This window comes from Oncorhynchus keta, chromosome 7, assembly GCF_023373465.1.
Source record: "Oncorhynchus keta strain PuntledgeMale-10-30-2019 chromosome 7, Oket_V2, whole genome shotgun sequence".
Taxonomy (NCBI): domain Eukaryota; kingdom Metazoa; phylum Chordata; class Actinopteri; order Salmoniformes; family Salmonidae; genus Oncorhynchus; species Oncorhynchus keta.
The window spans coordinates 37,463,146-37,488,346 of record NC_068427.1 but is presented as its reverse complement, the minus strand read 5'-3'; the positions used below and the strand labels follow the sequence as shown (position 1 = coordinate 37,488,346).

General features: G+C 41.5%; 1 protein-coding gene across 5 annotated transcripts in view; it reads left to right on the top strand.

The window, feature by feature from the left end:
* The window catches only part of LOC118385854 (semaphorin-5B-like), a 355,620-nt gene that overhangs the window by 142,126 nt on the left and 188,293 nt on the right, over window positions 1-25,201 (top strand). For all 5 annotated transcript variants that reach the window (XM_052522729.1, XM_052522727.1, XM_052522725.1 and 2 more), the window contains exons 4-5: window positions 2,614-2,713; window positions 8,735-8,780. In XM_052522729.1, coding sequence (XP_052378689.1) covers window positions 2,614-2,713; window positions 8,735-8,780 — 146 coding nt within the window. The remainder of the gene's footprint in view (window positions 1-2,613; window positions 2,714-8,734; window positions 8,781-25,201) is intronic.

Genomic DNA, 25,201 nt, shown 5'->3' with positions numbered 1-25,201 from the left:
GGTCGTCCCCGAGGCCAGTGTCATTACGCTGCTAGAGCAGCACGTCGGGATGGCGTACTGCCACGGATTCCCCCGGTAATGCTGCTCATTCTGTGCACCAGTTCCGGGGGTCTACGTCACCGGCCTTAAACTGTTTCATTATGCACACCTGATTCACCATTGTCTTGTCGGTTATTGTTCCCATGTCCGTTGGTCTTGAGTACATGTGCTTTGTTTCGGCTTTCGTGCTGCATGGATTGTGTACTCATTATTACGGGTCCCGTGTATTGCTGTGTACTTGTTATTACGGGTCTCGTCCCGTGTATTGTTATTACGGGTCTCGTCCCGTGTATTGTTATTACGGGTCTCGTCCCGTGTATTGTTATTACGGGTCTCGTCCCGTGTATTGTTATTACGGGTCTCGTCCTGTGTATTGTTATTACTGGTCTCGTCCTGTGTATTGTTATTACTGGTCTCGTCCTGTGTATTGTTATTACGGGTCTCGTCCCGTGTATTGTTATTACGGGTCTCGTCCTGTGTATTGTTATTACGGGTCTCGTCCCGTGTATTGTTATTACGGATCTCGTCCCGTGTATTGTTATTACTGGTCTCGTCCCGTGTATTGTTATTACTGGTCTCGTCCTGTGTATTGTTATTACTGGTCTCGTCCTGTGTATTGTATTACGGGTCTCGTCCCGTGTATTGTTATTACTGGTCTCGTCCTGTGTATTGTTATTACTGGTCTCGTCCTGTGTATTGTTATTACGGGTCTCGTCCCGTGTATTGTTATTACTGGTCTCGTCCTGTGTATTGTTATTAAGGATCTCGTCCCGTGTATTGTTATTACTGGTCTCGTCCTGTGTATTGTTATTACTGGTCTCGTCCTGTGTATTGTATTACGGGTCTCGTCCCGTGTATTGTTATTACGGGTCTCGTCCTGTGTATTGTTATTACTGGTCTCGTCCTGTGTATTGTTATTACTGGTCTCGTCCTGTGTATTGTATTACGGGTCTCGTCCCGTGTATTGTTATTACGGGTCTCGTCCCGTGTATTGTTATTACGGGTCTCGTCCCGTGTATTGTTATTACGGGTCTCGTCCTGTGTATTGTTATTACGGGTCTCGTCCTGTGTATTGTTATTACTGGTCTCGTCCTGTGTATTGTATTACGGGTCTCGTCCCGTGTATTTATTAGTGGTGTAACTCTTTGGTTTGGGTCACATCCCTGTGTTTTTGCATACATGTTTGTTTTGGGCTTCGTCCCCGTGCCTTTCATGGCATGTTGTATTTTTGGGTGGAGTATTAAAACCCCCTATTACGAATTACTACGCCTGTCTCCAATCATTTATACAACGTGACAGAGGTGTGTACTTTTGTTTCAAAGTAGATTTGTTTAAGATGACCAAAAACACTGTCACCCTAATTTAGCCCACTGCAGTAAAATGTTAAAATATCAGGAGAGATAAATCATGCATTTTTTTATAGAAACCCCCCACTGAGCTTTTTGTTATTTTAATAATTTTTGTTCAAATTCAAGCATTCACTTCTTAAAATGGTAAATGCATTTTTTTATGCAGTAAACAAACTGAAGATGTCCAAGGTTGTCTTTGCAGGGGGCCAAAATAAATAAATACTATTATTCTGGGAATAACAACAACAAAAAATTATGTCTACGTTTTCTGTCATGTTATATGCTACTAAACACACTGCAACGCTGAATCCAAGCAACCAACCACTTCAATATTGTGTTCTACACATAAAATTAACAAATCCCATTCACCTTGCAATCTCTCATGTGGTGAAATCCATTTAGCAAACCCACGCGCCGATCACATGGAGATCAGCTGAGCACTTTCTGGACCTGCCACTCTACAAGGTGCATTGTGTGCCTTCCTGTGACTCTGCCGAGAGAAATTGTTATTGATTTGTGAAGCGACTGTCAAATGTCTGAAGAAGTAGGCGCTGGGGAGTGTTTCCTGGAAGGGCTCTTTTTGACTGGTTGCGTTAGGCTCAGTAGGCTTGATGTGGTCTTAGACAGCATTGTCCCTCTCTGCTGGATCCCACTGGGGTCTCGGCAGAGGGGGGTTACCAGTTGCTGGACACAATCACAATCTACCCACTCAGTCCTTCGCTGCTTCAGGCCACAGCGTATAGGTCGTTTCTCACCGACAGACATGTTTGCACCTGTAAGACATCAGGTGAGGCTACTTCATACTTTCACATTATTGGCCAACTGAAAGCATATACAAAGGTGAAATTGGTGATAATGGGCTGTTTTTTTTATGACAATATAGAGAATGCTACACTGTTTTGGACCCATAACAACACAAAATAGATCATGACCACCATATCAGAGCACAGGGTGATTCCAGTGTGTTTTCAGGACGTCTAACGTAACCCACTTCAATGTGAATTAGAAGTGTTCCGAATCTCTCTTATTAGTTGTTTTTTTCAGAGACGTTACTCATGTTGCTATCACCTTCAATTTAACTCGACTGAACAGGCTGCCCCAGGAGCCCAACAGAAGACATGTTACAATATAGTAGAGAAATATCCTTTGTAGTCCTTAACTTTACTTAAGTCTCACTTTGGTTTTCACTCTCTATCCCTTGTACTCTTTTCTTCCTCTCTTTCAGCCCTGAGTCCTTGGATCTCTATTTTCTCCCACCCGGGCGTGAGAGACTACTCCCAACTGACCCTTGATCTGACCAGGAATGAGCTGATAGTGGGTGCAAGGTAAGAATGCATTCCTTCATTTATCTCTTGTTCATTTATCACTTAAGCAAAACACTCTGCCTGGCCCTGCACTTCGCTGCTGCTGAGAATTCCTCACTTTCTATCATAGACAATGTTGAAATAAATTCAAAAGTGGTCATCATGTTAAAGGGGGTCTGAACTTCCTGATTTAACTTTGGTTCAATTATCCTCATCAGGAAATGAGACCGAGAACCAGATTTGGGCCATGTTTTGATGTGGGTGTTCGAATATGAGTAGCGTTTGTACTTTCACTCTGCCAAAACAGCACACAGTTAGTCACTCACCCTTCCAGATAACTTGAAACAGTCTAACCAGGTCTTGTGTCTGGAGCTAGCCTAGACTAGCTAACAAGCAAGCCAACTTCTTTCTCCAATTAGCTTCAGCCGATTGGTGTGGGACAGTGGCCAAGTTCTTGTAGTTCTCATTAAATGCTTTCAATATTTGTATATTAATTTCTACAATTTTATAGTTGGTTTGAGATTTGTAACTCATTGAAGGTTGAAGCTATTGACTTCAAATTATTGTCACATGTACATTGTGTAATTTACTGATGATCTCTAACTAGCCCCATAGGGATATCAAATGTCAAGCCAAATTTACCCTGGGTATGGAGCGAGTTAGCTGCCGAAAGTTTGAATATAGGTATCGTTAAGATTGTAAGAAAATACATACGTAAATTGTTAGATCATAAGAATAAGCCATGCGTGAAACGTAAAACATGACATTTCACCTGTGAACATACAAACACCATTTTCTGATTTATAGATTAACATTTTAGGCTTGAACAAATCTTGTTGCAATTCTGACGTACAATAATAACTTACAGAGTTTAGCAGTTTCATCTCGACAAAAAACATACGCCAAACTGCCTGTGAGGAGTGCTACGTGAACAAGCGTACCACAGTATAAGAAAAGTGAAGTCAGGGAATCCCGGAAAGAGGTATCCTGCACGTTAAGTCTATTAATCCTCAGTTGAGTTTACTTCACATTTAGCTAGCTAATGTAATGGATTTGTTTGGCAGCATAAGTCTAGATAGCACTAGCTGTATTATGCCTACAACAGTGAAGTTTCAGTCCGCTAGGTGTATCTCTAAAGCATGGGCATATATCTGGGTGACGTGGACATCCCCATGCATGCACCTTATCAAATATGACGGATTCAATACTGCACCATTCTGTTCTCTGGGCTCTGTCTGCAATCATAGCCAGTAGTATCTACCAGGAATAATTCATCATAACCAATAGTATATAGAATGATTTGAGATATTTGGTGAATCTATGAATTATGTATAACCACTGGAGTCACTCAAAATATATTTTTATTGGATATTTTATTAAATCTCTTAATCTTGCCAAAGCATATTCTGCATGAGCGGTTAATATGAATTTAAACTAATTTTTCATGATTTATATGAAACATATGGACTTTGAAATGAACAAGTGAGAGGTTAAATGTAGGTTAAGTCTGGCATAAGCTCATTCCCACACTAACAATACCTCTGTTGCAGTGGTCTTACTGTAGGCAGTCTCTGTATAGGCTATTCCGTCCAGCGCGATACTGATGTCCAGTTGAAGAGCTTGTGATCTCCATGCAGCACCACAGCACCATGCGCCTTCGGAAAAGCACCGCTCAGCCTCAGAAGATGCCCTTCTGGAGTCATGCAGCCATAGAGTCATTATACCCTAATGTAGGCCTATTTACCTACTAACCAAATGAAGTCCACAGCATGCATGATGCGTGCAACTCGTCATTGCAACATATTTGAACATTTCATTCATCCTTCATTCAATTTAGTCAGTCAGTATGTCATCCATTCAGTCATTTGTCTGAGTTGCAATAGGAACAAAATCAAAGAGAATAGAACAGTCTTATCCATTTCTTTAATGGAAATCCATGTGTGTGTATTCAAAATGATCAAGTTCTTTAGCCTATCACTTTAATAATTCAAAGTTTAATTTAGGCCGATCCAAATAAAAATAGCCCTTCAACTTTAGTGTGATGGTGTCCTGCAGAATCATTTTTTAAACTCTATTTGTGTTTTATAATAGGGGTCCCTTTAAAAAAAGACCTTAGCTCACAGGCCTCAAAATATATCCCTCTGAATAAATGTTAAGCTAAATAGTTGAAGAGGCACATGCAGTGGCTGATGCAGGGTAAACAGACCAGGCGATAAGAATAGGTTATAGATAGTTTTGACCATTTGGGACCCCTTGGCTATTTCACTCAGGACAGGTTATAGCCTAAACTTAATCAATATTTTGTTTTGTCACATTTATTGATATGGATATAGCCTCTGAGTGATGCCTACACACAGAGTGGAATTCACTAATTCAACAGTCAAAGTGCCTAATATAAGGCCTACCGTCCCATGCTCCCAAATACTGGGAAAAGTGTGATCCATTAGGTTACATGGTCACCACAGTAGTCCAACGCGGCTATAAAAATAAATTATGCAATTATATGGCAATTAAATAACACATAACAGCATGGCATATTTAGATAGCGGAATAGGCATAGCCTAAATAATGTATTTTCTATTTTGCAGCTCAGGCGGTTATTCTAGACAAGGCTGTCTTTATCGTTCTCACACAAGTCATTTTCTGAATGCCCAAGCCTATACTACGCCATATACTGGTGTAACGTCGTTATTGAATGCAGTTCTAAAACAAGCTCTAGACTTTTATTTTCAAATGAAGCCGGAAGCTGCAAAGAAAACCTCATGTCTGGGCTAGAGTTGCTTGATTGACAAGCTAACTTCAACTAGCTACGTTTGGTTCATGGCCTTTGCAGATGCCACAATACTGACAAAAGTTTGAATCGATTAAAAAGATCTGTAACTGAGTAAAGGGAGACAAATGGAATGTGTAAATGTACATTTATAGTCATACGTTTACAGATCTAATTTAACATTTATATTTCATGTTTCGCACATGGCTTTTCTTACAATCCTAACAATTTACTATGGCTTTTCTTACAATCCTAACAATTTACTATGGCTTTTCTTACAATCCTAACAATTTACTATGGCTTTTCTTACAATCCTAACAATTTACTATGGCTTTTCTTACAATCCTAACAATTTACTATGGCTTTTCTTACAATCCTAACCATTTACTATGGCTTTTCTTACAATCCTAACAATTTACTATGGCTTTTCTTACAATCCTAACAATTTACTATGGCTTTTCTTACAATCCTAACAATTTACTATGGCTTTTCTTACAATCCTAACAATTTACTATGGCTTTTCTTACAATCCTAACCATTTACTATGGCTTTTCTTACAAAACGATATGTACCGTCAACCTTTTGGCAGCTATCTCGCTCCGTAGTTGCTCTCCGAATTGATGATCACTTGGGTTCTGCCAGCTGTGGGCAGGATGGAAATAAACACAAATGTTACGGTACCCTTCATTCTGTGAAAAACCACTTGTTCGTATTTATCTCGCAAATCTCAGTTTTGGACAAGAATAACTTTATGACCAAAATTATCCTATTTACACTTTGTAGTAAATTTTGATACTCGAATACATGTTTTGTACCAGATAAGTTGCCTTCAGTTGCTCTTTAAGTAGTTTGTTGAGGCTTGTTTGATAGGGCCTGGTCTGGACTTTGGCAGCTGGACGTTTTGAAACAACGTCTAGCTCCAGAGTTGTTATATGACTGCAGAGAATCAGTAATGGGCTGCCAGAAAACATGTGGCGAGGCATCATTTGTCAGTTCTTTCTATTTAGTTCAATACAATATATTGATGCAAAGCGTTAAAAACACGGTCGAAGTGTTTTATTAATTTTTAGATTTTGCCTAATGATTTGTCAACTCACCCACAATTCCTCTGTGCTTCACATCGGAGTGCTGCTGCAGGCTCTTTGCATGTCTTGACCAATCAGATTAAACAGAAAATTGCAGTTTGAGCGGTACAGGCACAAAGCTCATGGCGCGCTCTCCATTTTCCTCAGGTGTTTATTTGGTAAGCGTGATAACACATTACTCTCAACAGACACAAGCAAAAAATCATTCATAAATGTAGTATCCCATACACCTAAACCTTAGCGATCTGAAATGCTGTATTGCGTGGAAACAATACTATTTTTCAGTCTGGTCAACTGTAGCCTACTAACAACAGCAGTTGCATAGTCTAGCCTACTGTGCGTCTCTCTGGTCAGGGTAAACGAAGCGGTGTGTATTTATAGACAATTGGGATCAAATTTGGTTTATATTTAAACTTGTGCTGACTAGGCTACCCAAATTATTAACTGGAATTCATCAATAAACAAAATAGCTGACAGACTGTACATTTTTCATTAGGTCTATGGTTGCATAGGGCTGGACTAAATAAAACAAGCTCAGCCCTGTGAGTTTTTTATTGTCCAATCATGTTGCTTTCTCTGTGTCTGTGTAGGAAACCTCCCTAGTCCTTGGTAGCCTATCATTTAGAGCACAAGGTCGTTGGTTTGAATACCAGAGCTGACAAAGTTAAAAAAAACTGTCAATGTGCTCTTGAGCAAGGCACTTAACCCTAATTTTCTCCAATACAATTCATATGAACACTCCCTTACGGAAAAAACCACATGATTTCACGTGACATTTCCCCATGTTTTGCACGTGACACCATGTATTTTTGAAACACTTCACATCTGATGATGTGGACTTTCACATGAGAAATAATGTGAAAGCATTTCGTTTTTGGAACACTTCACATGTGATTATATTTCACATGTGGATTTTCACAGGTGATGCCCTGCAAACAAAAATGAGTTATGATGCACACTGTACTTTTAACTTTTTAAACTTTTTAGTGTTTTCAACTTACATATTTGACTCACTTTAACATACATGATGTAAACTGAGGGTACAAACACTAGGACCACCTTCTTAATATGGAGTTGCACCACCTTTTTCCTTCAGAAGAGCCACAATTTGACGGGGTATCGAAAGCATTCCGAAGGGATTATGGCCCATTTAGACTCCAATGCTTCCCACAGTTGTGTTAAGTTGGCTGGATGTCTTTTGGGTGGTGGACCATTCTTGATACGCATGCAAAACTGTTGAGTGTGAAAAACCCAGCAATGTTGCAGTTCTTAACATACTTAAACCGGTGCACCTGGCACCTACTACCATATCCCGTTCAAAGGCACTTTAATATTTTGTCCTGCTCACATATACACAATCCATGTCTCAATGCCTAAAAATCCTTTAACCAGTCTCCTCCCCTCCATCTACACAGATTTGACGTGGATTTAACAAGTGACGTCAATAAGGGATCATAGTTTTCACCTAGTCAGTCTAAGTCATGGAAAAAGCACATGTTCCTAATGTTTTGCACACTGTGTTAGTTTAATTATACAGTCATTATTATTCAACATGTCCTTATCTGTGATTTGAACTCACAACCTCTTGGTTCATGGCATTCCGATCTTCCTTCTACGCCACCATGTCTGTATCATTAAATAATTTCACCTGTATTCCTACACTTGGAACTTTAAAGTATACCTCAGCCTTGTTAAAAATACACTCAAGAAAATGTCATGTGAAGTGTTCCAAAAACACATGATTTCACATGTGAAATGTCACATGTCAAGTGTTACAAAAACACGTTATCATATGTGAAATTCATGTATTTTTTCCGTAAGGGACTACACTGTTGCAGAGTTTTCATCCTCGCCAAGGGCCATGATTTTTTTTAACCATGTTACCTGATTAGAAAGTATCTGGTCCCATCATAGCCCATATTAAACCTTTTCACAACAATACCTCTGGACCTTACAACAATAAGAATCACTTCTTATTGTGTAAGGTCCAGAGGTTTACCTGGTTAGGTTACCAGATTAGGAAAAACTACGGGCCCCAGTTTTTATTTTCTTCCGCCAACCCACTCTGGGACCTGTGGTGCCATTTCTGACTCACTGTAACAGAAAACACACACAACTGCCATGTAAACAAAGTGTTTATTAACTGTTTGTTTAAACTGTTATTTCCTCTCTGTCATTTTTACACAGAAACTTCCTCTTCAGATTGAGTCTCAACAACGTGTCTCTCATCCAGGTAAAATAAGTCCACCTCTCTTCTCTTGCTGTGTGTTGTCCAGTTACATATAATCTGATTACAACAAAAAAACAACTAATCAGTTATTCCAGCAAAAATATTGTAATCAGATTGGATACTTTTGAAAAACTCTGATTACTTAGATTACTTTTCAATTCCAAAAGGATCTTTGTGTAAAAGTACATTATGACATCATTTCTGTTTTCTCAATGACATTCAGTTCAGCCTTTGGAAAAAAGGTGCAACTTTTAAGTTAATTCCACTCGAACGAGTCTGACCAAAAGTCAGTCCACTATGATGACACACCAAATGCGTTTGGTGGATCCTTTTTGTCGTCGTCTTATGCCTCTTAAAGGGTAACTCTCAACCCCAATTTCCGCCTTTGCCCTTACCCCTTCAAATTTTCAAAACATGCATTCAGGTGAGACGTAGTGGTTGGGGGGAATTGCTAGTAAATATTCATTTTGGGGGTGGGTAAAGGTAGTTGTACCTGATTCCAAAAGTTTCTCACTAAAATATACCAGGAGTCCACTGGCACGCTCTGATAATAAAATGATGTCCAGGGACGTATTTGCTTATGATGCACATTTAACTCACAGTGTAAGGCACTTATTTGCTGACATCTATTGCCACTTGCGGTGTAAATTCGAATCCCCCATGGGACGCAAAATAAATGTGGACTCACATTTATTGCGGTATTGTATTGGGAAGAAAAGTGCCATCATCACCTTAGAAATTAAGATGAATTCAATCCAACTCACATTGCAGTATTTACACAGTAGCTCTTTTTCCAATGGTCAAATGAACTCACAGATTGGTCTTGGTTACTGTATAAAAACCTACAACTACTACCAGGGCATCCCTTCTCACAGACATGCTTTCACTTTTCAGAATTACAAGTGTGTGGCAGGCAATAAATAATGTAGATAAAGGATTTGAAAAAAATATATATATCTGCCTGAGGCCTCCTGAGTGGTGCAGTGGTCTAAGGCATTGCATTGCTGTGCCACTAGAGATTCTGGGTTCGAGTCCAGGCTCTGTTGCAGCCGGCCGCAACTGGGACACCAGTTGGCGCACAATTGGCCCAGCGTCATCTGGATTAGGGGAGGGTTTGGCTGGTAGGGATGTCCTTGTCCTGTTGTGCACTCCTGTGGCTTGCCGGGCGCAGTGCACGCTGACACGTTTGCCAGGTGTACGGTGTTTCCTCTGACACATTGGTGTGGCTGGCTTCTGGGTTAAGTGGGCATTGTCTCAAGAAGCAGTGCGGCTTAGTTGGGTTGTGTTTCAGAGGACGCATGGCTCTCAACCTTTGCTTCTCTTGAGTCGGAGTTGCAGCGATGAGACAAGACTGTAACTACCAATTGGATACCACAAAAAAGGGGTTCATTTTATATTTTTTAAATCTATATATATCTGCCCAATGTGGTATTAGAACTCACAAATATGAGCCAACTGTCTTAGCATACAGCACCACCAATCAGTCATCACATTTGGGGAAAAATACAATGACTTGACATGACCACCATTGTCATCTATTTCTTGTTACGATGGATGTAGCTACGATTATAAACTTATAATCGTCATAGCCTACATTTTGTTTTCTTCATAAAAGCACATAGATGTGTATGAAAACGTTGAATTAAGTCATATGCAGAAATGTGCCTAACTGCCTTTTGAATTTAGTCAAGGAAGCATCATGCAAAATGTATTGGTACACTCCACTTACCAAGGCCATTGCCAAATAAAGCACACGGTCACCTGCTTTTATAGTGAGCGTTGAGGTGGTACCACCCAGCACATCTAGAAGGGAGTGTATTTCATACTGAACCCCTTCCTTGAGGTGGTACCACCCAGCACATCTAGAAGGGAGTGTATTTCATACTGAACCCCTCCCTTGAGGTGGTACCACCCAGCACATCTAGAAGGGAGTGTATTTCATACTGAACCCCTTCCTTGAGGTGGTACCACCCAGCACATCTAGAAGGGAGTGTATTTCATACTGAACCCCTTCCTTGAGGTGGTACCACCCAGCACATCTAGAAGGGAGTGTATTTCATACTGAACCCCTTCCTTTAGGTGGTACCACCCAGCACATCTAGAAGGGAGTGTATTTCATACTGAACCCCATCCTTGAGGTGGTACCACCCAGCACATCTAGAAGGGAGTGTATTTCATACTGAACCCCATCCTTGAGGTGGTACCACCCAGCACATCTAGAAGGGAGTGTATTTCATACTGAACCCCATCCTTGAGGTGGTACCACCCAGCACATCTAGAAGGGAGTGTATTTCATACTGAACCCCTTCCTTGAGGTGGTACCACCCAGCACATCTAGAAGGGAGTGTATTTCATACTGAACCCCTTCCTTGAGGTGGTAACACCCAGCACATCTAGAAGGGAGTGTATTTCATACTGAACCCCTTCCTTGAGGTGGTACCACCCAGCACATCTAGAAGGGAGTGTACTTCATAATGAACCCCTTCCTTGAGACGACAGAGGAACCTTCTCAAGGTGCCTCTACATCACCATTTCAATGGTGGAGTTCAACCGCTAGGGGTAAAAACAGCTAGATGTACTACTAAAAGAACAATATATCACCCTGGCAATGAACTGTCGAAAATGAAGACCAGAATGAATGTGTTTCACTATAACTAAGCCTAAAATATCCTGGTTTTCGATTAAAACAACTTTTCATGAAAGTTACTCTTTAAAGGGAAAGTAATCCGATTACATTACTGATTTTGGGTAATCTCAAAATTACGTTACTGATGACCATTTTGGACACTTAACTGTAATGGGTTACATTTAGAATGTAGCCTATCGAACCCTGTCAGTGGTCTTTAACAAACCACACTTATCTGTCTGCAGCCAGCGCTCTCTTCCGCTGGGCTCCCAGACCTGCTCCTATTCTCTCCTTCTCCTCCTCCCTCTACTCCTGTTCTGTCGCTCCATCTTTAACTTTCCTGGCAGCAGTTGGCTTGCTGGTATTGATTCTGTGGTTTTGGGACTGGAGTGTTTTCATCTCCTAGGATGGTGGTGGGGTGGTGAAAGAGTGAGTGTTTGGTGTGATGTCTATATGGAGGTAGCTACTGTTACAGGGGTCTACTGTGGGATTACAGTGCATCAGGTAGAGAAGGCTTGTGGTGGTGTGGGACCTGTTTTTAGTATTCCAGCCCTGGAGATTGTACATCACAAACCACAGTTTTTATGCGAGTAAAATTCTACTCGAGCGGCGGGGTAGCCTCGTGGTTAGAGCATTGGGACAGTAACCGAAAGGTTGCTAGATCGAACCCCTAAGCTGACAAGGTAAAAATCTGTTGTTCTGCCCCTGAACAACGCAGTTAACCCACTGTTCCTAGGCAGTCATTGTGAATAAGAATTTGTTCTTAACTGATTTGCCTAGTTAAATAAAGGTAATAAAAAAAATACCAAAAAACAAAAATTAAGTTTCAGTACAATTTTATAAATGCCGACAGATAGTTAGTTAGTTAGTTTGACACGGTGGGATATTTTTGTGTTGGTAAAATTAATTATGCTAGAAATGGTGGTGGAAACATTTTTATACTCATATTGATATAATAACCATCATCGAAGTAAACTTGGAGTCACGCGATATGATATGTGGTCTCCCACTACAAAACCATGCAGTTTATTAGGCTTCAGATTAAATCAATTATGATGGCCTTCACACGGTGATGAAAGTGGCACGGCCGGTCTTGATGCTCCTTTCCAATAATATTGGGGGTCTGATACTGGTGACATGATGATTGATGCTTGACTGCCGTTGACAAATACAAATATTTGCGCTCTTATCAATAATAATCTAATGTAGACTAGCCTACCTGAACTGTGTCTGTGAGCTGTTAGCTAAAGAACATGTACCCAGACCAGAGCCAAGACTATTGTAATAGTTCCAAAAGTGTCCAACCCCGTCCATCTGGCACTCAAGCAAGACTCAATCAAACACTCCTTGAAAGAACGCGAATACTATTTGAACCCAGGTATGACTAAATCAAATCAAATTTATTTGCAAAATCCTTACATCAGCTGATGTCACAAAGTGCTGTACAGAAACCCAGCCTAAAACCCCAAACAGCAAGCAATGCAGGTGTAGAAGCACGGTGGCTAGGAAAAACTCCCTAGGAAGCCAGGACCTATGAAGAAACATAGAGGAACCAGGCTATGAGGGGTGGCCAGTCCCCTTCTGTCTGTGCCGGGTGGAGATTATAACAGAACATGCCCAAGATGTTCAAATGTTCATAGATGACCAGCAGGGTCAAATAATAATAATCACAGTGGTTGTCGCAGGGGCAACAAGTCAGCACCTCAGAAGTACATGTCAGTTGGCTTTTCATAGCCAGTCATTCAGAGTATTTCTACCGCTCCTGCTGTCTCTAGAGAGTTGAAACAGGAGGGGTCAGGAGACACTGTAGGCCCCATCCTACGGTACTCCCGGACAGGGCCAGTGGAGAGAGGGAAACCGGCCAGGCAGAGACAGCGAGGGCGGTTCGTTGTTCCAGTGGCTTTCCGTTCACCTTCACACTCCTGGGCCAGACTACACTCAATCATAGGACCTACTGAAGAGATGAGTCTTCACAGGGGTAGGTAGACCATTCCATAAAAATGGAGCTCTATAGGAGAACGCCCTGCCTCCAGCTGTTTGCTGGAGTCTTGTGACTGTAGCGTACGTGTATGTACGGCAGGACGAAATTGGAAGATAGGTAGGAGCAAGCCCATGTAATGCTTTGTAGGTTAGCAGTAAAACCTTGAAATCAGCCCTTGCCTAAACAGGAAGCCAGTGTAGAGAAGCTAGCACTAGAGTAATATGATCAAATCTTTTGGTTCTAGTCAATATTCTAGTGCTAAACACGGCTGCTAACTGAAGTTTATTTAGTGCTTTATCCGGGTAGCCAGAAATTACAGCATTGCAGTAGTCTAACCTAGAAGTGACAAAAGCATGGATTAATTTTTTTTTCTGCATAATTTTTGGACAGACATTTCTGATTTTTGCAATGTTACGTAGATGGAAAAAAGCTGTCCTTGAAACAGTCTTGATATGTTCGTCAAAAGAGAGATCAGGGTTCTTCAGTTTTATTTGAGACGACTGTACAACCATCAAGATTAATTGTCAGATTCAACAGAAGATCTCTTTGTTTCTTGGGACCTAGAACAAGCATCTCTGTTTTGTCCGAGTTTAAAACTAGAACATTTGCAGCCATCCACTTCCTTACGTTTGAAACACAGGCTTCAAAAAGGAGGGCAATTTTGGGGCTTCATCATGTTTGTCTTCAGGAAGGCAGTGAGTTGCTGTGCAACAGCTTTTTTTTTATAAATGGAGAGGAATGGGAAAATCAATATAGGCCGATAGTTTTAAAAAAATTCCTGGGTCAAGGTTTGGCTTTTTCAAGAGAGGCTTTATTACTGCCACTTTTAGTGAGTTTGGTACACATCCGGTGGATAGAGAGCCATGTATGTTCAACATAGGAGGGCCAAGCACAGGAAGCAGCTCTTTCAGTAGTTTAGTTGGAATAGGGTTCAGTATGCAGCTTGAAGGTTTAGAGGCCATGATTATTTTTATCAATGTGTCAAGAGATATAGTACTTAGAGGTTGAGTGAAATGAGTGAATGCTATATGTTTGTCTGATTCTACAGCACAACGACCTGTTTTTCTGCACCGAGAAGGTTGATGGATGAATGAACCCATGTCACCACACACAGACTTAGGCTTCTATGACAAAGTGCTCTTTCAGCACGGTCACAACAGAGTGACATAATATGTGAGCAGCTGCCACCAGTGTGCCAATATCAATGTTTCCCCACTGGGCAAAAACTGGTTGAATCAACATTGTTTCCACGTCATTTCAACTAAATAAATCAATGTGATTGAATAAAGGTGTAAAACTGATTGGATTTGTAAGAAGACATCAACATAAGGCCATTTAGTATTTTTTTCACCCAACTTTGAACCTAAATCCAATGACATGGTCATTTTTTGTTGTTGATTTCAAGTTGAATTCACGTTAGTTGACAACTCAACCAACTGTAAATCAAAACTAGACGTTAAACTGACATCTGTGCCCAGTGGTCTTTTGTTTTTGGTGCTCTTGTCTTTTTTTTGGATGTGGAAGAGGACTGGGGTTGGTGAGTTTTGCACACTGTTTCTGTACGTGGTAAAATGGTTCTGGCAGTCCTGAAATGAACCACGTCTTTCAACATCTGTACGCCCACGTGCACACACACACTCTTTATTGTCTTGTCTTGAGCTGGGGGATAAACAAGGCAGCTCCCTCTTCATTCTGTTCTAACTGGAGGTGTCATTAGGTGTGCCAGGGCCCAAATCGATGAGCACAGAACATTGCTGCTGCCATGTTAGTAGGAGAGGATCTGAGCCTGCCAGCATGCCTAAAGAGATGGAAGGACGCTGCTTCAAACTATTCCTCTTCCTCCTCCTGCCCGTTAGCCTGAACCATACACAGCAGCAGGAGAGAGCTATCCAACCCAGTCCCGGAGGAACTAAGGGTTGGCTGGCTTCAGCCCTGCACAATCACACAGACCTGAAATGGAGGTCAGGTATTGAAATGGGGTGAAAGTGAGTCTACATTTACCTGCTGTCCTCTAGTTGAAACGAGTCTCTGATTGATTGAGAAGTAACTGGAGTAACAACCACTATTCACTATTCAGTCAGAGCAGACCTATTCATGCATTTTAATGGCAGCCCAGTCTTTATCAAAGCTGACCCATTATCCCTGTAACCACATCCCTTTTGAGCGTCCCTACCTCGTCTGTCTGTGTCTCTGTCTCTCTCTTCCCTGTCTCCTCATCCCTCTCTCACTCTCTGCCCCTCTCTCTATGTGACGCTATTAGAGTCCCCCTGTGTGTTGCTTAGAGGACTATAATGGAACAGCCCAGCGATGGAGCTCACCTCCCCATGCCAAACACACAGCTCCTGTCAGGAGAGATGAAGGGGAGAGATGAGGACAGAGGGGTGAGGACAGGCCTTTTAGTTCTCCCCTTGCTGCGGGGAGAAGGGAGAAAAAAAGGGAGAGATGTGGGAGGAAAGGGGGTGAGGACAGGCCTTTTAGTTCTCCCCTTGCTGCGGGGAGAAGGGGGGAAAAAGGGAGAGATATGGGTGGAAAGGGGGTGAGGACAGGCCTTTTAGTTCTCCCCTTGCTGGGGGGAGAAGGGAGGAAAAATGGAGAGATGTGGGAGGAAAGGGGGTGAGGACAGGCCTTTTAGTTCTCCCCTTGCTGGGGGGAGAAGGGAGGAAAAAGGGAGAGATGTGGGAGGAAAGGGGGTGAGGACAGGCCTTTTAGTTCTCCCCTTGCTGGGGGGAGAAGGGAGGAAAAAAGGGAGAGATGTGGGAGGAAAGGGGGTGAGGACAGGCCTTTTAGTTCTCCCCTTGCTGGGGGGAGAAGGGAGGAAAAAGGGAGAGATGTGGGAGGAAAGGGGGTGAGGACAGGCCTTTTAGTTCTCCCCTTGCTGGGGGGAGAAGGGAGGAAAAAAGGGAGAGATGTGGGAGGAAAGGGGGTGAGGACAGGCCTTTTAGTTCTCCCCTTGCTGGGGGAGAAGGGAGGGAAAAAGGGAGAGATGTGGGAGGAAAGGGGGTGAGGACAGGCCTTTTAGTTCTCCCCTTGCTGGGGGGAGAAGGGAGGGAAAAAGGGAGAGATGTGGGAGGAAAGGGGGTGAGGACAGGCCTTTTAGTTCTCCCCTTGCTGCGGGGAGAAGGGAGGAAAAAAGGGAGAGATGTGGGAGGAAAGGGAGGAGACAGCCTTTTAGTTTTCTCTGAGAAGGTGGGAGGAAGGGGAAGTGCTGATGCTGGCTTTGAAGGCGGACCCAGGCTATTCAAACAGACACCTGGGAGAACACCTGTCATAGACATTAGTGGGAAGGCAAGTGTGGAGGAGAGGAAAAGGAGAGATTGAGAGGGAGAGACAGAGGGAAGGGGATAAATACAGTGGTCATCTCCAGGGAGGAGAGAGAGACCTATCCAACCAAAAAACACAGGCACAGAAAACCTTAGCTTACACCTTCTCTATGGTGAATCACTAAAACAATGCATAAATACTGTAAGATAAAAGAAGGAATAGAATGCCAGAAAACAGCTCAATGTGATTGAAAAATCCATTAAATCAAATCACTTCTGGGAAAATTGGAACACACTAAACAATCAACAACACGAAGAGCTATCTATCCAGAATGGAGATGTATGGATAAACCACTTATCCAACCTTTTTGGACTATAACAAAAAACCAAGAACAAAAACATATACTGTACATGATCATATACTGAACATAGAATCAACTACTAAAGACTACCAGAACCCACTGGATTCTCCAAATACATTGGAATGGCTACAAGACCAAATATAAAACCTCCAACCCAAAAAGGCCTGCGGTGTTGATGGTATAGTATACTAAATTAAATGATAAAATACACCGACCACAAATTCAAATGGCTATTAAACTCTTCAACATTATCCTCAACTCTGGCATCTTCCCCAGTATTTGGAATCCAGGTCTGATCACCCTAATCCACAAAAGTGGTGACAAGTTTCCCTCCAATAATTACCGTGGAATCAACGTCTATGAAAAGCAATCTCTGAAAAATCCTTTGCACTATCATCAACAGAAGACTCCAACATTTCCTCAGTGAAAACAATGTCCTGAGCAAATGTCAAATTGGCTTTCTACCAAAATACCGCACAACAGACCACGTATACACCATGCACACCCTTAGTGACAAACAAACCAACCAAAACAAAAGCTTTTGTGATTTCAAAAAAGCTTTAGATTCCTTTTGGCAAGAGTGTCTGCTATACAAATTTATGGAAAGCGGTGTTGAGGGGGGGGGACATATTGCAATATACAATTCATTTACACAAACAACAAGTGTGCAGTTAAAATTGCCAAATAAACACATTTCTTTCCTCTGGGCCATGGGATGAACTCAGAAATCAAATGTCTACTGTTTGCTGATGATCTGGTCCTTCTGTCCCCAACCAAGAAGGGCCTACAGCAGCATCTAGCTATTCTGCACAGATTCTGTCAGACCTGGGTCCTTTCAGTAAATCTCAGTAAGACAAAAAATAATGGTGTTCCAAAAAAGATCCAGTTGCCAGGACCACGAATACAAATTCCATCTGGACATCGTTGCCGTAGAGCACACAGAGAATTATACCTACTGTGGCTTAAACATCAACACCACAGGTAACTTCCACAAGGATTTGAACGATCTGAGAAACAAGGCAAGAAGGACCCTCTATGCCATCAAAAGGAACATAAACTCGATATTCTTGGCTAAAAATACTTCAATCAGTTATAGAACCAATTGCCCTTAATGGTTGTGAGGTATGTGGTCCACTCACCAACCAATAATTCACATAATAGTACAAACCCAATTGAGACTCTGCATGCAGAATTCTGCAGAAATATACTTTGTGTGCAACGCAAAACCGCAAACAATGCATGCAGAGCAGAATTAGGACTATACCCGCTAGAATCCAGAAAATAGCTGTTCAATTCTACAACCACCTAAAAGGAAGTGATGCCTACATATTCCATCACAAAGCCCCTTACCTGCAGAGAAATGAACCTACAGAAGAGTCCTCTCAGCCAGCTGGTTTTGGGGCTCTGTTCACAAACAGACCCCACAGAGTCCCAGGACAGCAAAACAATTAGACCCCACCAAATTAAGCAAAAAGATTACAATTTGACACACTGTAAATAATCAAACAAAAACAGAGCAATTTCGAATGCTATCTGGCTCTAAACAGAGAGTACACAGTGGCAGAATACCTGACCACAAAAGTAAGAAAATCCTTGACTATGTACAGACTCAGTGAGCATAGCCTTGCTATTGAGAGAGGCCGCCATAGGCAGACCGAGAGAGAAGGCAGTCTAAGTGCACACTGCCCACAAAATTAGTTGGAAACTGAGTTCCATTTCCTAACCTCCTGCTAAATGTATGATCACCTTAGAGATGCATATTTTCCACAGATCATATTCCAGAATTTGAAAAAAAGTTAAACACTGACCTTTAGGTCGTACATGTTGAATGGTTTTTCAGTGTATCTGCATGACACCATCCAAAGGGAAACTAAAAGAGGAACGCAGATGAAGGAAGCAGCTAGAGCAATCTTCCTTCCTTCCTTCCTTCATTTCTCTCTCTCTCTCTCTCTCTCTCTCTCTCTCTCTCTCTCTCTCTCTCTCTCTCTCTCTCCTCTCTCTCCCTCTCTCTCTCTCTCTCTCTCTCTCTCTCTCTCTCTCTCTCTCTCTCTCTCTCTCTCTCTCTCTCTCTCTCTCTCTCTCTCTCTCTCTCTCTCAATTCAATTCAAGGGCTTTATTGGCATGGGAAACATGTGTTAACATTGCCAAAGCAAGTGAGGTGGACAACATACAAAGTGAATATATAAAGTGAAAAACAACAAAAATTAACAGTAAACATTACACATACAGAAGTTTAAAAACAGTAAAGACATTACAAATATTACAAATAAATCTCTCTCTCTCTCTCCTGTTCTCTCTCTCTCTCCTGTTCTCTCTCTCTCTCCTGTTCTCTCTCTCTCTCTCCCTCTCTCTCTCTCTCTTTCTCTCCTGTTCTCTCTCTCTCCTTTTCTCTCTCTCTCGCTCTCTCTCTCTCTCCTGTTCTCTCTCTCTCTCTCTCTCTAGTTACTTTTGTTCTCTCCCTTCTCTCTCTCTCTCTCTCCTGTTCTCTCTCTCTCTCCCTCTCTCCCTCACACCCTCTCTCTCCCTCCTGCTCTCTCCCTCTCTCTCCTGTTCTCTCTCACTCGTCCCCTCTCTCTCCTGCTCTCTCCCTCACTGTCTCACTCTGCTGTGTGTTTTGTGTGGAGCTGGCAGACTACATCACACAAACACACTCTCAGCAGGGGCCAAGAGGACAGAGTGTGTGGGTGTGACTCAGAGAATCCCACAACATACCTCACCACATCCCTCACTCTAGCTCCCCTACGGTGAGAGGATGAGAGACCGAGTGATACGTTCCAGGAAAAGGAGCGCACTGACAATTGTGTCAGATGTTCTTACCCAAAAGGGGATGCAGTGATCCCACACGGTGTGTGTCAATGACAAAGGAGATCATTAATTCACACACCCCCCCCCTCCCCACCACCATACCTACCAGCTCAGAATCCTAAGCACAAAAAACTTCAAGTATGTGTGGGCACCACAGGAGTTTGGTGGCACCTTAATTGGGGAGGACGGACTCGTGTTAATGACTGGAGCGGAATGATTGGAATGTTATCAAATACATCAAACACATGGTTTCCATGTGTTTGATAACATTCCATTTGCTCTGGTTCCAGCCATTTTTATGAGCCGTCCTCCCCTCCACTGGTGGGCATATTCTATCAGTATCAAGGGAAATGATTTAGATTTCCGCAGGACCGTGAGTGAGCATAGAAGCAGTAGCTTCTTCTCCACAAAGACCAGAGAGGTGGGCTATAAAATCCATGTTGGCCATTTGTAAGCATTCCATGGATGTGTCCTGTGCAGATATTTTATTATGGGTTAGGTACAGTATGTACAGTGATGGGCAGTATTTCTGCACTCCAAAGTATTTTGTTTTTGCAAAATACTGTAATTTGTCTTTTCAAAATATAAAATACTTTTCTGTATCATTTTTATAGTGGTTTACATTTTGTGGCCCACCTTTCACCCTGCATTGGTATCAGAAGTCTGATATCACTATGGTGTGACAAAACATCTGCTATAAACTATATAAATGTTTATGAAAAATCCAGAATTGCAAAGCAAGCCGAGTATTATTCTAATAAGTTCCGCCCCATATGTCATTGTCACATATACATGTACATTTTGGTAATTTTAGCAGACATACTTATCCAGAGTGACTCAACTAAGGTAGATAAACAACAACATACAGTATCACAGTCATGTGTTTTTGTAACCGTTTCTGAGAATATTGTTGCTGTTCGGGCTGGCTACTTGCAAAAGTATTTGAAAATACAAAATACATGTATTTTAATTAATCGAATTACACAATACAAGTATACAAATATTTTGTGGTTTATTTTGGTACAGATACAAATTACTGTAAAGATAAATGTATCTGGATCAGCGGTCTAAGGCACTGCATCTCAGTGCTAGTGGCGTGACTACAGACATGGTTTGATTCCAGGCTGTATCACAACTGGCCGTGATTGGTAGTCCCATAGGGCGGCGCACAATTGGCCCAGCGTCGTCTGGGTTAGGGCTTGGCTGGGGTAGGCCGTCATTGTAAATAAGAATTTGTTCTTGACTGACTTGCCTAGTTAAAAAAATTGTAATTGTACAGTATTTAGTCATTTTTGCCAATCCATGGGTATGTGTTGGACAGGCCAGAAAGCCCTGGAGGCTATGAGGGCCAGAAGGGGAGTGCTGAGGTGGACTAAGGTGAAATAAATCATTTAATTATCTTTCTCTCAATTCAAAAAGCCTTTATTGGCATGGGAAACATGTTTACATTGCCAAAGCAAGTGAAATAAACAATCAACAAAAGTAAGATACAAAGCAATATAAAAAAACAATTAACATTTAACAGTAAACATTTCACGACTCCCTTAGAATGCAAGATTACACATGATAGTCAGCTTTTTCCAGTCAGTTTCAAACCAGAACACCTATATCTCCCAAGTGTTCAGATTTTAACACTCGTGTTTACTGTCCCATTGTCCTGTTGAGTCATTAGACATTGATGTGACTTTTACATGCCTTTTATTCAGATTAGTGTTAGGAATGTCTGTCACCTTACATACATTTCAGCACAACTGAACGGAACATTTGATTTAAGAAAGCTTTTCAAACACACAGTGTTGTTACTCAGCTAATTTTCTTTATCTCTCCTGAGTGAAAAAGATGTGGGAGTGGCTTCATTATCATATTTCCCAGCATGCTTTGTTGGAGGTTGATTTTTTGAGTAGTTTGTTTTAATATCAGAATTCTTTATCTATGTTTCCTCATGCACATTAATTCATTGATCTTGTAATACAGAAAGATAAGCGAAAAACATTTCTAAACTAATCCAATTTATAAGGCGTTGGATTTATTGCACCTGTTACCGAGATGGTTTTTCCAGTTTAGATGGTTTAGCTGGACAGAGTTGTTAAGTCTTCTCTATGTCTTGAATCTGATAGGCATTACTCATCATTTCACAAACTACCATGTTTAAACTTGCTGGTCTGCAAAGGTCTAGGAGTTTTGAAGGTTTCAGGGACAATAATTTATTGAACAAAACAATGTCTCTGTCACTAACAATCAAAGTCATGGGTGGGTATCTCTCACATACACTTGAAATGCTGGGAAATATGCAAATATGGCTTTACACGCTGCAGTGTTAAAACAACACCTCTGGGCCGGTTTCCCAGACCTGTGTCCAGCCTAGTCCTGGACTAAAAAACATTCTTAATGGAGATTACTGTTGAACGTGGCATGAGGCAGCACTTTGTTTATTGTTTTGGCAAGTTTTGAAGTGTCTGAAAATGTGTTTTATTGGAAAAGTTTGGTTACTAACTAGCTACCTTTTGATTTTGGATCCCGCAACGAGGTTGGCATCAGTTGCTGGAACCACTGCTATCTGTCCAGGAATCATACCAATCAAGGGTCTGATGATGAGCTGTTTGGCGTATCAGCTAGCCTAGCTGCCACTGTTAGCTGCCTATTAAGTTAGCAGGGTTTCCTTGAGGGCTTGGATGCAGCCCGCGATGCAGTTAGCCCTTGTGGCTGGGACTGTGGCTGTCTAGATCCCTACAGTTTGTTGGTCTTTCCATCTCCCCTGTGACCTGCCCTGTCTGGAATTGCGGGGAGTAACAGAGTAGCCTACATTGCTACCATGATAAAGACCAAAGCCGGTGGGCGTACCGTTGATGACAGTGGTGTCTCTTTATCACAGGTGAAGGATATTGTAAACAAACAAAATGAGTTTTACAAGCAGTTGTTACAACAAGAAAATTGATTCAAGTATTGTGTCAAAATACTGGTGGAGTCAACTAATAGAAGAATGGACAACCTGACCAGAGAGGTCCAGGACCTGAAGAACAGTTTGAAGTTCTCCCAGGGTCAGCTCGATGAGTTTTAACAGGAAAACGGCAAGATTACAAAAATCTGTAGGTCATTGAGAAAGGACATTCTGTATGTAAATCCAGGATGACAATGCCACAGAAATCAGATTATTTGGGGTGACAATCAAGGCGGAACAACATTATTGTAGACAGGATTGCAGAATCTACACATGAGACCTGGACGGAGTCTGAGGACAAAGTGAGGGAAATGATCTAAGAGAAACTGAAGATGGACCACAGGAAGATTGCGTTGGAGCACGCCCACAGGACTGGAAAACCCACCATCGACCGAGGTGACAGGCCCATGCCGATCTGCGGTTCTGGAATGACCCAAGAACTTCCTCAACAAGGACTATCTTGAAGCTGTGTGCCAGAAGAGAAAATGTATTATTCCGGCCATGAAAGCTGCCAGAGCATGTGGGGACATTACTTATATCCAATATGACAGGCTCATTGTACACCCTCCCTCCCAAAAGCCTGGAAACGATGAGAGAGCCAAGCCTATGGGTTCATAGCTTCAACCCCGCAGCACACACACACGATTACACACACCAACTGATTAATGGACTGCTAAATGTATGTTTTTTTTTCTCTTGCTTTGTTTGTTCTTTTCCATATTATGTCTATCTCAGAGAAGCTACCCAGGAAAAGGCTGAAAATAGCCCATGTTAATATATTTAGCCTTAGAAATAAGGTTCATGAAAGCAATGTGTTAACATCAGATAACATTAACATATTAACCATTTCTGAGACTCATTACAAGGGTATAACATCTATAGAAGAGACAGAAATGCTCATAGGGGAGATTTGCTATATATATTCAGAGCCATATCCCAGTAATGTTTAGAGAAGATCTCATGTCAAGTGTTATTGAAGTACTGTGGCTGCAGGTTCACCTGCCTCATCTAAAGCTCATTATTTTTGGGTGGTTCTATAGGCCACCAAGTGCTGACAGTCAGTGTCTAAATCATTTGTCTGAAATGCTTGAAAGTGTATATGATGTAAACAGAGAGGGGGACCTGAATATTGACTGGTTTTCATCAATCTAGGTCCTCAAAAGGAAGCTTCTCACTGTACCCAGTGCCTGTAATCTGGTTCAGGTTATTAATCAACCAACCAGAGTGGTTACAAACACTACAGGAACAAGATCATCCACATGTATCGATCACATCTTTACTAACAGTGTAGAACTGTGTTCTAAAGCTGTATTCGTACCCATTGGATGCAGCGATCACAATATAGTGGCTATATCCAGGAGAACCAAGGTTCTAAACTGGGACCTTAAAGTAGTGTATAAGAGATCACACAAACATTTTTGCTGTGACTCTTATGTGGATTATATAAAAGATATGTATTGGTCTGATGTGATTAATGAGAAGCATCCAGATGTTGCACTTGATGCATTTATGAAATTGCATCTTCCAATTATTGAGAAACTGACTGTTAGAACTATTTAGGCTCCATGGATTGATGAGGGATTGAAAAACTGTATGGTTGAAGGAGAGAAATTAAAATAGAAAATTGAGAAATTATGTGACTAAATTTAACAAAAAGATGATGAAACTGTATTATGAAGCCACAATCAATGATATAAAGAATATTGGGAAAAAACTTTGCCGCACATGAAATTAAATTATGGGCAGAAAGACAAATTCAACAATATCTTTCATCGAATCAGGTGGCTTATTCATCACACAACCATTTGATTATTTTAATGATTAGTTAATTGGCAAAGTGGGCCAACAACAAACAGTGAGCCATCGTATTCATGCATAAAAAAATCTAATAATGAAAGAAAAGCATTGTAAGTTTGAATCTTGTAAAGTTAGTGTGGGAAAGGTGGAAAAACTATTGTTATCGACAATTAATGACAAACCTCCTGGCATTGACAACTTAGATGGAAAGCTTCTGAGGATGGTAGCTGACTATGACCAATCCTATCTGTAATATCTTTAATCTGAGTCTAGAGGAAGGTGTTTGTCCTCAGGCCTGGAGGGAAGTCATTCCGCTACCCAAGAGTGGTAAAGCTGCTTTTACTGGTTCTAACAGCAGACCAATCAGCTTTCTGCAGGCTCTTAACAAACTGTTGGAAAAAATTGTATTTGACCAAATACAATGCCATTTCTCTGTTTGATTTGACAACAGACTTTCAGCATGCTTATAGAGAAAGTGCACAACAAGTTGAGTGCCTATCACAAATGAATGATGATCGGATGAAATAAATTGACAATAAGAAGATTGTGGTAGCTGTACTGTTTGATTTCAGTGCAGCCTTTGATTTTATTGACAATAACCTGTTGTTGAAAAAACGTATGTGCTATGGCTTTTCAACCTCTGCCATATTGTGGA